General features: G+C 36.8%; 1 protein-coding gene and 1 pseudogene across 7 annotated transcripts in view; both read right to left on the bottom strand.

Moving 5' to 3' along the window:
• The window catches only part of C2CD3 (C2 domain containing 3 centriole elongation regulator), a 235253-nt gene that overhangs the window by 48777 nt on the left and 173139 nt on the right, over positions 1 to 13337 (bottom strand). For all 7 annotated transcript variants that reach the window (XM_077113600.1, XM_077113599.1, XM_077113596.1 and 4 more), the window contains one exon: positions 6185 to 6318. In XM_077113600.1, the coding sequence (XP_076969715.1) occupies positions 6185 to 6318 (134 nt within the window). The remainder of the gene's footprint in view (positions 1 to 6184; positions 6319 to 13337) is intronic.
• On the bottom strand, positions 7272 to 11928 carry LOC143643906 (uncharacterized; annotated as a pseudogene).

The following is a 13337-nucleotide window of genomic DNA, read 5'->3' as shown; positions in this document are numbered from 1 at the left end:
GTATTGTTTGCAAATGGTTTCTGGATTTTTGTTCTGCTTCTTAGAATGGGCCATCATCTATTATTTCTTTGTCTTACAATCTTTTGTTGCACTCTGTACATTTAAATGTTTTCCAGTCTTAACTCTAGAATTTAGTTCCTGAGCTGTCTGTCCCTAAGTCTGTATCCAGCTAGTGATAGTACAGTGATTTTCTTGAGAGCCAGGAGTTAACAAAAACAAATTAATGGAAAAAAGCTCCTTTCACAGTCTTTGCTAATTGACTCTGGGTTGGTTGGAGCTCTTTTTTCACAGTTTAGTTTTCCTACCAAGAAGATCAATTCAAGATGTGGAAGTTGATAGACTTGATAGACTAGCATTGATATACAAACAGATATGGTTCATAAATGCTAGCATGCACTTATGGGCTACTCTGGTCGCTCAGGAACAGGGCCAGGGACTTACAATGGAAGCATAGCTGGCTTCACATCACACTGCGGACAGGATGAGAGTGGGGCCAGCAAGGATGCCGTGATCTCCTATTCTTTTTAAAGCTGTGTTTTCTCAGCTTTAAAAAGCTTTAAAAGGATTAGTTCTGTCCTTGCCCAGTTACTATGACCCTTTAACTGTTTTCTGTCATTCTGAGGAAGATCGATCTGTCATTTTTGCTGGTTGTTTACTCTGTAGGGGAATGGTACCCTGGAGGATCTTTCGCTGTTATCTTCTTCAATCAAAAGCCCATATACCCTTTTTAAAATTTCTTTTCTTTTTTTTTTGTATGCTGTATGGTGGGTATCACATTTTATTTTTTCTGAGTATCCCATTATTACAGTATCATTTGTTGAATTTTTGTTTGTTTGTCTTTTCTTTTTTTGTTTGGTTGCTTTGTTTTGTATTTTTGGGAAGTGCATGGGCCAAGAATCAAACCCGGGTCTCCTGCATGGCAGGCAAGAATTCTATCACTGAACTATCCTTGCACCCCAATACACCTTTTTAAAGAGTTAACTATCACCGAGTGACTTACATATGTAAAATTATCTCCTAGTTAAGGAATTGTTCTCAAATTAACTTCAGTTCTTCTGAGGTATAAGGGTTTTCAAGGAGTGGACAAGTTGAGAAGTATCACTGGTTTCTGAGGCTAGAAGTCAAAAATCAAGGTGTCACCAAGGCCATCCTTTCTCCCTGAAGTCTGTAGTGTTTTGATGCTGACTTGCTGCACTCCTTGGGGTTCCTTGGCTTGCATCTCTGTCTCTGTAGTAAGTTTTTTGAAGTTGGAATCCTAGTTCTTTTTCATGATTGCATTGCCTATTCTATGTCTCTTGAATTTCCACATGAGTTTAAGGTTCAGCTTGTCCATTTCAGCAAATATGCCAGCTGAAATTTTGATGAGGACTGTACTGTCTCTGGAGATCAATTTTGGGAGTACAATCAGTTTAACCATACTGAGTCTTTTGATTCATGAACATGGAATATTTTCTATTTATTTAGGTCTCTAATTTCATTAAAAAATGTTTTGTAGTTTTACTTCTCTTGCTAAATTTATTTCTGAGTATTTTTTCTTTCTTTTTTTTTTTTTTTTACATGGGCAGGCACCAGGAAGACATCTCTTGTCTTCTCCTCCAAGGAGAAGAAAACGATATGGGAAAGACTGGTGGAAACAGGGGATATCAAATGGCACTAGGGCCTGAAAGGAACCCGGGTCCTCGGGCTTGGCAGGCAAGCATTCTTACCTGCTGAGCCACCGTGGCCCTATTTTTCCTTTTTTGATTCTACTATTAGTGGAAGTGTTTTCTTAATTTCATTTTGGATTATTCATTGCTGATATATGGAAATATCATTGATTTAGTATATTACATTAAAAATTTCTCATTTTTGATTTCTAATATGGTAAAAACCAATAGATATAATCCACACAAACAAATCTCTCTGGGACCTCAATAAATTTTAAGAGCGTAAAGGCATCCTGAAATGGAAATGCTTGAGAACCACTGCTTTACTAAGGTATAACTTACATATAATACAATTCACATACTTAACATATACATATTTATGAATTTTGGCATACATATACATCTATGAAATCATCACTACAACCAAGATAAATAACAAATGTAATTTTTTTGGTAAAATTTCCTCCTGTTCTTTTGATGTGGCATTTGATATGACATTTTGATGTGGCCCTTTTGAAGTAGTGACAGAGACATTTTGAGGTAAACAAATCCCTCCCTCTTTCCTATTTATCTTGCCCTGTCCTTAGGCAACCCTTGATGTGATTTGTCCTTATGATGAGTTCGCATTTTGTAGAGTTTTAAATAAGTGGAATTGTATACTCTAAACTCTTTTTTTATCTGGCTTCTTTCCTTTGGCAGTACATTTATTTTTAAGTTGTATTGCATTGTATGGGTATACCACAGTTTGGTTATCATTTACCTATTTGTTGATGGATATATAAATTGGTTCCTGTTTGGCTATTACCAATAAAGTGAAAAGATCAAAAGCCTGGAAACTGTTGCTCTAGGCATTTCATGTATTTATTAATAATAAATTATCCCTCCTAAGGGTACTGAGAAAATCCAATGAGCTAATCTATATAAGGTGTATATAAATATAAGTAATTTCTAGGCTCATTTATTCTTTATAACAACCTTGAGGTAATATATTATTTTCCCTTAACAAACAGGAAAGATGATGGTTAGAGAATTGAAGCAATTAGCCTAAGGTCACATATAGCTATAGGTGACTCCCTGGGAATCAGGCCCTGGAGCAATGCAGGGTCAAGAAGGTGTGGGATCTCTGGTGAGGTGGTTACAGAGGGAATTATAATAGCCTTGGACAGATGAATGGATTATTGTGTTATACGACATTTTGATATGGCCCCTTTGAAGTAGCGATTGGGACATTTTGATGTAGACAAAAAGCAAAGTACAAATTTTCAACTTTTAAAATTACCAAATAATAGAAACAAGAGACACCTCTTCATCTTACCCTTGTGACTCAATGACTGACTACGTCAAAGTAACACCTATAAAGTAGATAATTGAGGAATTATCTAAATATGGGATCTTAGGACACCTGGGCTCTCTTCATGTAGCAGGCAAAGGATCATTTCATGCAGTGAGCAGGTAGAAAGCTACATAGCAGTGAATTTGGCCTTTGAGTGGTTAAGCAGTATAAGGGTATTTCTTGTAATAAAAGGTCTACTCAGTAATTGCTGTTGTCAGAATGGCTGCTGAGTGGGTACATCTCTTGTCTTCTCCTCCAAGGAGAAGAAAACGATAGGGGAAAGACTGGTGGAAACAGGGGATATCAAATGGCACTAGGGCCTGAAAGGAAGTGGGGTGGAAAGAAGCAATCTCATTCTTAAACCCTGCCCTTTTGATAGGATGAACTATGCTCTAACCCTGATCATAATGCATACCCAAGGTTGGCTGGTGAAAGATAGGTCAGTTACTTTCTTTTTTTGAGTGCTTGGTCTGGGAATTGAACCTCGGTCTCCCACATGGAAGGGGAGCATTCTACCAATGAATCACCCGTGCACCCTAGGCCAGTTACTTTTTGCAAAAGAACTCAGCACATAGATTTAAGAGGGGAAGATCATGGTTTATTTCCTACACAGATGTTGACTGATTTAGGGAAAAAAGTTAAGGGCCTCTGAGGAGGAGGAAAGTGTTCTTTTCATTAAAGTGAACTTTTAGGGAAGCAATAGAAGTTCTAATTATCTTATAAAAACTTTGTTTTCATTTGATCTTGGGACTTTCAGTGGATGTGACAGATCAACAAAACTCTTTGCCTGTGTTTTAATGTCCTCATTGCTAGAGCAAATACCATCAATGGGTTGGTTTAAACAAGGGGAATTTATTGGCTATTGGTTTTGAGGTTAGGAGAAGTTCAAATCAAGACATCATCAAGGGGATGTTATCTACCAGAAGACTGGAGTTCTGGGCTGGTTGTTGATAATTACTGGTCCTTGACTTTTTCTGTCACATGGCAATACACATGGTAGTCTCTCCTGGTCATTCCCTTCTCTTCTGGGTTCCAATGATGTTCGGCTTCTGGCTGTTCCCTTTGGCTTTTGTCTTTCACTTTGCTAATAATGGACTCTAGTAATCCAGATTTAAACCCAACCTGATTCATCTGGGTCACAACTTAACTGACATAACATCCTGAATAATCTTATTTACAATGGTCCAGACCATTCATTAAGTTTAAGAAAATGTTTTTCTGGGGTAGTAACTCCAAACTACCAGAGTCTGCCCTCTGTACTCCAAAAAAGACATGTTCTTTTCAGATGTAAAATACATTCATTCCATAAGAACATCCCAAAAGCCTTAAGTCATTTGTTAACAATGCTAAATACAAAGTCTCATTAAAATTGGTTATGGGTGTGGTCTGTCCTGGGTACAATTCTCCATTGTCTGTGGACCTGTGCAATCTAGAAAACAAGTCATCTGCTTCCAATATACAATAGGGGAAAAGGCATAGGATAGATGTTCCCATTCTAGAAGGGAGAAATGAGAAGGAAAACAGGGGTCACAAGTCCCAAACAATTTTGAAATCCAGCAGGGCAAACTCTGTAGGATTTCAAGGTCTGAGAGTCATCTATGGATCAATGTTTTGTCCTCTGGGCCTGATGGCAACCCCACACCTTGCACGATGGCCGTGCTCTCTTTGAACACTAGGGTGTAGGCCCTACGTTCTCTGAGCACTGACTGAGTTGGCAGCTAGGCTCTCTGCAAATCCTGGGACACAGGCACCTTTCTCCAAGCACTGAGGTGGTGGCCAGGCTCTCCACAAATGCCAAAGCACAGGCCCCTCCATTCCCAAGCATTGGTACAAGGAGAGATCTTTGATCTAGACCTTACTTTCCACAGTTCTGCCCTTGATACCATACTTCCTTCAATTGTTCCTTCTTTGTCCCTTTTCACCCAGGTTGATAGTGGTGATTCTGTTCATTCAAATTTTGCTAAAATTTGCTAAAATTTGCTAAAAATTTGCTGGCTTTGTATGCAGTTTACAGATAATAGAACCAAACCATCAGATAATAGAACTTTCCACAAATACTTGTGTATAACTGAATTTCCCATCCTGATTTCCACTGAAATGGCAAACTGACTCCATGTTCAGTTAAACCCTCACATGGAGCCCTATTCTCCAGGGATGTACCTTTCTGGAAGCTCAGGGAGGTCCTTGATTCAAGAGCTGCTTCTGGTGCTAGTCTCAGAGCATACTTTCTAGATAGGCTCAGAATTTTCCAAACCATCAATTTCTGGTTTTCTTTGTGCTTACGAGTTCATTTCTCAGTTTATCCCTTTCCTCTCATGTTTTACTATAAGCTGTGAGGAGAAACCAGGTTGTACCCTCTGCACTTAGCTTAGAAATCTTCCAGCTAAATATCCAAGTTAATCACTTTCAAGTTCTGCCTTTCATCTGACATCAGAATTCACTTTCACCAAGTTTTCTGCCACTTTAAAACAAGAATTGGCTTTTCTCAAATTTCCAATAATACACTCATCATTTCCTTCTAGGTCCTCATTGGAAGAAATCTTAGCATTCATATTCCTATCAATAGTCTTTTCGAACCAATTTCAGTTTTTTCTATCAAGCACCTCACAATTCTTTAAGCATCTATCCATTACCTAATTCCAAAGTTCTTTCTACATTTTTGATATTTGCAAAAGCAGCATCCCATTCTTCTAGCACCAAAATCTGTTTTAGTTTTCTTATTGCTAAAGCAAATGCCAAGCAATGTGTTGGCTTAAACAAGGAGAAATTATTGGCTCGTGGTTTTGAGGCTAGAAGCCCAAATCAAGGGGCCATCAAAGCAATGCTTTCTCCCAAAAAACTGCGGAGTTCTGGGCTGGGCGCTAGTGGTTGTTGGAACTTGGCTTCTTTGTCACATGGCAATGCACATGACAGCCTCCTCTGGATTCTCCCTTCCCTGGGTTCCAATGATGTTCAACTTCCGGCTGCTCCCTTTGGCTTTTATGCCTGGTTTCACTCTGCTTATAAAGGACTCAAGTAATCCAGATTAAAGGCCTACCTGATTCATTAAGTTTAAGAATGTATTTTTTCTGGGGTCCATAACTCAAAACCATCACACCCTGTCTTCAATTTCTTCCTCTAATAAAGGAAAAAAGAGTGATGATAAGCTAGTTCACCACTTCTACTCTTTAACCCTATTTTTTATTATCATCAAGAAATCACTCACCTCCCAGGAGAGGAGAAATCAAGCTCCTTTGAAGAGATGTGAGTAGGTTGTTCTGGGGAGTGTCTTGCAATGCAGCTAGGGAATACAGTATACATATCAGAAGCAGGGAAGGAAAAGAGACTATATGTTGGAATCTGTAGAAGCAAGGAGAAAAATGATGCATTTGTCACCATAAATTCTTTTATCACAAAGCAGGGTATAAATATATTTGTAAAGTTGATCGTGTGTGCATAACAATAACTTACTGAGTAGTTTTCTATGTATTGAACAGTGCTAAGTAATTTACATGCATTTTCTTATTTAAACTTCACAATAATCATAGGTGACAGGAACTATCATCCTCTTTTTACAGATTATCTTATCAGATTGCTTTTTAGTGTATCGCCTTATTTCTCCCGCTAATTCATAAGCTCTGGCTGGGGCATTATTTTACATTTATTTTATATGTAAGGGTAATCTGGCTATGACATTTATTGTTCCATGACTAGCAGGGTTAAGCTAAAGAAAACACTTTTCTATAGAGGAATGCTCGAACTTTTTTGCCATTTTCACATACATTCATTCATTAAATATTTATTGATACCTATTCTGTGCCAGACCCTGGGCCAGGTGTGTATGACAGAGAGGTGAACAAAATGGTCTTAGTCTTGATAGAGCTCTCTAATCTGGGATAGTCTGTAGTAGGAAAATTTTCCTTTGCTTTATAGTTAAACTCCTTAGCAGAGGTGCCTACATGTAACTATCTTCAATTCTTCTTCCCATTCTATTTATTTTTTATTTTTATGCTGTCATTTTAATTTTAATAAAATAGATAATTTCATATAAACTAGAGAACAAATCCATCCATTCACCATTGATAAAATTTTAGAAATATTTTCCATACAAAGTTAAGTATTTGATTGGAATGAATCCATTATGATACTATTTCTAAAGGTACAGCTTTCCCGTCCTTACCTCTATTATTATTGAGAAATTTTAAAAATACAGAAAAGTACAAAAAATAAGCAAGATATTCTTATAGCACAATCCAGAATTAACCAGTACTTTATTATATTTACTTGCAGTCTTTTTTGTTTTTTAAGAGAAATGGTTAGTTATATACAAAGCTGCAATCCCCTTTTATCAATCCCCACCCTACCTCACATTCATTCCCTTCCCTCCTTCACTCTTCACAAGCAAACACTATCAAGAGTTTGGTCTGTGTCCTTCCAATCCATTAAAAAAAATTTACATTGAATATACTTCGATTATCAATATATACTACTGAATTTTATGAGGGAAGTCTTTATTCAAATTTACAAAAATTTCACTGTTTGTATGTATCACTGTGCAACTTGAATTTTCCCTCTCAACATGATTTTTGACATCTTCCTCTGTTAATGCATGTCTCTCTTTTTAAAAAATATTTTTAACCATTTTTTAATTGTGAAAATAACATATATATATAAAAAAAGCAATACACTTCCAAGTACATTTTTTATCATTAAAAATTTTTTTTTTAAAAATTTCCAAGTATATTTTAACAAGTAGTTATATAACAGGTTTTAAACTTTGGCATAGGCTACAGTTCCACCATTTTTCATTTTTTCTTCTAGCAGCTTCAAGACACTGGAGACCAAAAGAAATATCAATATATTGAGTCAGCAGTTATACGCATTTGTTAAATCCTATCGTCCCTATTACACTCTTCCTTTTTTTGTAAAAAATAACGTATATACAAAAAAAGCAATAAATTTCAAAGTACATCACAACAATTAGTTGTAGAACAGATTTCAGTTTGGTATGGGTTACAATTCCCATATTCTAGGTTTTTATTTCTAGCTGCTTTAAGGTACTAGAGACTAAAAGAGATATTAATATAATGATTCAGCACTCATTCTCATTTGACCTTCTCTGTATAACTCCACCATCACCTTTGATTTTTCTCTCACTCTTTAGGGTATTTGGGCTATGGCCATTTTAACTTTTTCATGTTGGAAGGGGGCTGTCAATAATACGGGAGGAGGATGGAACTAGTTGATGTTCTGGGAAGCTGGCCCCTCTGCATTTCAGGACTTAACTGGTCCAGGGACCCATCTGGAGGTTTCTGGAAAGTTACCCTAGTGCGTGGAACCTTTGTAGAATCTTATATCGTGCTGTAGGTATTCTCTAGGATTGGCAGGAATGGTTTTGGTTGGGGTTTGGCAAGTTATGACAGTAGCAATGTCTAACTGAAGCTTGCGTAAGAATCACCTTCAGAATAGGCTCTTGTGTTTATTTGAACTCTCTCAGCCACCGATAACTTGTTACACTTCTTTTTCCTTTGTTGGTCAGAAAGGCATTGTTGATTCCATGGTACCGGGAGGAGATTCATCCCTGGGGTCATCTTCTATGCTGCCAGGGAGACTTTCATCCCTGGATGTCACGGCCCACATAGTGGGGAGGGCGATGGTTTCACTAATGCAAGTCTCTTATACTGCATTTTACAGATACAGTATTCCATTACAAGAATTTTCCATTTTGTTCCTGATGGGCATTTAAGTTGTTTTCTACAAATCATGCCACAGTAAATAACTTCCTGGTACATATCTCCTGTGCATACATACTCAGGGAAGAATTGGCCAGGTATTTTAAAATTTGTTTTAAGGAATTCTTTCCTTTTCTCGAGATCATTTAAGTATACAGTTTTTTCATATTCTTTTTTTAAGGCACTTTATTTTTGTATATGGTTTATTCCCTCCCTGGACAACAAATTACCTCCAAACTATTTTTAAAATAGTCCCATTATTTCATCATTTTCTGATGCCATTTCTATCATATTCCAAATTGTATTAAGTGTGTGAGATTGTTTCTGGGCTCATTTCTTTTCTGCTCCATCAATACCACAATAGTTTTATATAATTTGTAGATGATATCTAGTATTATCTCTTACTTTCCAACACTTAAAACTATTTCTTTATAACATTGTTTAGAATCTCCAGATCTATGCTGATAACAATGATGAGAGCAGTCATCTGTTTTTGTCCCCAATGTTAGGGGAAATGCTTCTAAAGTTTCAGTATTACCTTTGCTGTTTGTTATGGGTTTTTTATTAGTCACAGGCTTTTTATCATAAGAATGTCCTTCTCATCAGTATGTAATCTCTGGTGTCCCACAAGTTTTTAGTTGCTGTTTCCCTCATCTATGTTGCTTTGCTGCAGAATAATTATTTCTGATGTGCTATAAAAGATGTAAATTTTTGATGAAAAATTTCACATCTTCAAGGTGTTCTTGGGATTTTAATGAACATGAATTTTCTGTTATCTAATGTAGGGTGACTTCTGGCTGAAAGCTCTCTCACATTCACTACACCGATAAGGCTTCTTAGCTGTGTGTATTTTCAAATGTAGAGCAAGAGTCGAAAACTGAGAGGCTTTCCCACATTGATGACAACCGTAAGGTTTCTCATCTGTATGGCTTTTCACATGCACAGTAAGGGATGAGTTCTGAGAGAAGGCTTTTTCACACACACTGCATTCATAAGGTTTATCACTTGAATGGATTCTCACATGTACAATAATTCATGTTTGTTGAGAGAAGGCTTTTAACATTCATTACACTCATAGGGTTTCTCTCCAGTGTGAATGTTCTCATATTTTATGGCGTATTTCTTCTGGCCAAAAGCTGTACCACATTCAATATATTCAAAGTTTTTTCTCCAATATGAATTTTCTCATGCTCAGTAAGGTTTGATTTGCCACTGAAAGTTTTCCAACACTCCTTACAAAGAAAGGGCTTCTTTCCCATTCGAGTTCTCTCGCGTCTGATGAGGTTTGACTTCTGAATGAAAACTTTTACACAATCCTTACACTCATATGGTTTCTCACCAGTGTGAATCTTCTGGTGGTAAAAAAAGATTTTGTACTGGCTGAAGGATTTTCCATTTACTACATTCATGAAAATGTTCATGCTCAGTGAGGTTTGATTTGTGACTGAAAACTTTCCCATATATCTCACAGGCAAAGGAGTTTTCCCCATTATAAATTATCTGCTGACTGAGGTTTGATATCTGAATGGAAGCTTACCCACATTCATGAGGTTTTTCTCCAGTATGAATTTTTTGATAAATGAGGATTTACTTTTGATTTCAGATTTTTCCACATTTCTTACATTTGTAAGGTTTTCCCCTGTATTACCTTTCAAATGTAGAGTAAGAAATGAGATCTGAGAGAAAACTTCATCATATTCAGTATATTCAAAGGTGTCTCTTCTCTACAAATTTTCTAAACCTCAAGGAAGTTTCTTTATATTCACTGATTTCTCTCCAGTATGAATTTTCTTATGCTCAAGGAGATTTGTCATCTAGCTAAAGGCATTTCAATATTCCTTAGAAGCACAGGATTTCTCTCAGCATGACTTCTACATTTAATGAAGTATGACATGTGAATGAAAGAAGCTTTCCCAAACTCAGTAAATTCATAGGGTTTTTCTCCAGTATGAATGTTCTGTTAACAGTAGGGTTCAATTTTTTTTTTTTTAACAGAGGGCATTTTCACATTGACTTACACTTTATGGAGTTATTAACACAAGCAGTAAGTTGTGGCAGAAGGATTTAAAGAATTAAATTGATGATTCTTTCCCTCCAGCTTCCTTCATAATGAAATAAGTCTAAATTGCATTTCAAACTCTTATGAGGCGAGTTCAAAGAGGGACTGCATTAAAAAAAAAGTTCCAAGGTGAGAGGAAGTATCTTTCCAATTGTCTTATATTTATCGCTTTTTCTTCTCAGTCTGTTTTTTACTGAAGATGGATGCAGCTTGCTTCCCAAGTCTTGTTACCTCACTATCTTCTTAGGCTTCTTCTGAATAGACTTCCTTTCCACTTTTTTCCCCACCATCCAGGCTTGTCTTTCTGCTTCAGTTGAGGATCACATTATTTGGTCACTTTATAACCTGCTTTTATTGCTGGCAATGCCACTTTTGTAGCCTTGGACTTCATTTCCCATAAGGCCTTGCTATTGTGCAAGTTTCCCCTATGTGAATTTGGATTATAAGAACTCTCGGGGTGAGTAGACCTTTCCTGGAAGATCACCTCAAGCCTGATAGGAAGGTTAGAGTGTGAGCTTTCTCTTAAGCCTCCTGGAGCGTAGTGTCAAACTTGTCCAGCCCAGACTCGTTGGTGAGAGGACTTCACCTTGTCTGTGGCTGGTCTGGCTCTGGACTGCCTCTTTTTTTTCCTTTTTTTTTTTTTTAATGACAGAACAATGGATTATAATGTAACAGAGTTAAAAATTTCTCTAAATACCCAATTATTTAAAAGTGCATTCTCAGCCTCCCCTTCTTCTGGTACTTCTTGGTTACCACCTCTGATATGGTTCTTCCAAAGGACTTAGCACATTCTAATATATATGTTTTACATTTGTTTATTGTATGTCTCCTTGACTAGAATGTAAGCTCTGCATACGCAGGTATTTTTATCTCTTGTTTTTTTCCTCCACAGTGTCTAGCACATGGTTAAGTACTATATATATATATATACACCAAATAAAATTATCATTGAATCTTAAAATACAGTTGTATTTCAGGTAGGATGTATTAAATTTTTGAGTCTGTTTTTCTGAAAAATTAATTCTAACCTGCCACTGAAGGAAGTCTATTCCTATCAAATGGAAAAACACTATGACCATAGATATGGATTCTAATTCCACCTTTGCTGATGATTTGTAGTTACTTTCCTTTTCTCACCTTTATTTTCTTCAGCTGCCAGATGAGTGGACTGGAGAACATAATTCCCTCTAATCTTCTTCTTGTCTTTCCCATCTGCTTCTTTCAGCCTCCTATTTTCTAGAAGTATCCATCAATGTTTTAGCTTCCAAAGTTAGCTTTGAAATTGTTTTGCAGTAATATTTTAAATTTGTAATAGCTCTTTCTTGCTGTGAGTGTTCCTTTTTATACATTCTATTCTTGTTTCATGGATGCACAATTTTCTCTTTTCTCCCTGAAAATATTATAGATTTTTGTGGGTGTGTGTGTGTGGGAAATGTCATGTTTATTTATTAAATAAATCTCAGAAATTAGAGGCCTTTTAAACTATCTGTTGGTTATTTGCCATTTGTTTGCATTTAAGAATGTAGCACTAAAAAAAGCAACCTGAAAGGTGGTACAATGGTGGCTCAGTGGCAGAATTCTCACCTGCCATGCCAGAGACCTGGATTTGATTCCCAGAGCCTGCCCATGCCAAAAAAACAAAATAAAACACACACACACAAAAAGCTACCTGAAAGATCAGCATATGGGGACTGAGCTTGATGACTAGAAGGCTTCCCTATATCATGATGGGGGAAAAGAATTAGCTGTTTCATGCAGGGAACCCTACTTGTTATTTATTTTTTCTGTTCAAATGACTAGTTTCCCCAAAGAAAATTCCTCCAGTCTCTTGCCTGTAAAATGTAAATCTGGATGCCAGTGGTATTGATATTGAGAGCTGAGGTTGTAGGGGGTTGTTAGAAGAGTACATGTTGGTATTACCATTTGGTTCAAAGACTTTCATTTAATCCCTCTATTTTAAGACCCTAGTTTTACTCCTAAAGATTGGGACTGATATGCTTGAGTCAAGAACTCTCTGTTTCAGGGAAACTACAGGGTCTTTCAAATAATTGTTCCCTCCACCTTCAGAATCACTCATAATCCCTCAATACTTGAACCTTTCTGGTATTCTGTTTCAAATGGGAGCTTATTTCTTTGTGGCTTCCCCCATCGCAGGCAGTTAGGTGTCAGCTTTTTCTAGCCTTAACTCATTTATCACCTGTCCATTTACTTTCCAGAATACTGTTAACACATCCAGGTGTTATCTTCATATTCCCTTGGATTTATACCTTTTTTTAGTACTTACCATATTACACCGACTTATTTCTTCACATGTCTATCCTCCACCCATCGATTATAAACAACTTGGTTTAGAGTCAGATCTGGCTCTTTTTTCCTAGCTGTGTGACACTGAGTTGGTAGCTTCACCTTTCTGAATCTCAGTTTCTTAAACTCTAAATTGTTGATAAGAACACCGCCTTGTCTTTTTCATGAGGTCAGTTGTGAGACACAAATATATAATGTGTACCATAAGCTGGCAAGTAACCAACCATGTAAAAGATTTTCTTACAGGTTTTGTTCAGTAGAACCCTTACTGGTTATAGGGGTAT

The sequence above is a fragment of the Tamandua tetradactyla genome, chromosome 8, assembly GCF_023851605.1.
Source record: "Tamandua tetradactyla isolate mTamTet1 chromosome 8, mTamTet1.pri, whole genome shotgun sequence".
Classification (NCBI taxonomy): domain Eukaryota; kingdom Metazoa; phylum Chordata; class Mammalia; order Pilosa; family Myrmecophagidae; genus Tamandua; species Tamandua tetradactyla.
The sequence above is the reverse complement of the archived record's forward strand: the minus strand, read 5'-3'. Positions and strand labels throughout refer to the sequence as shown.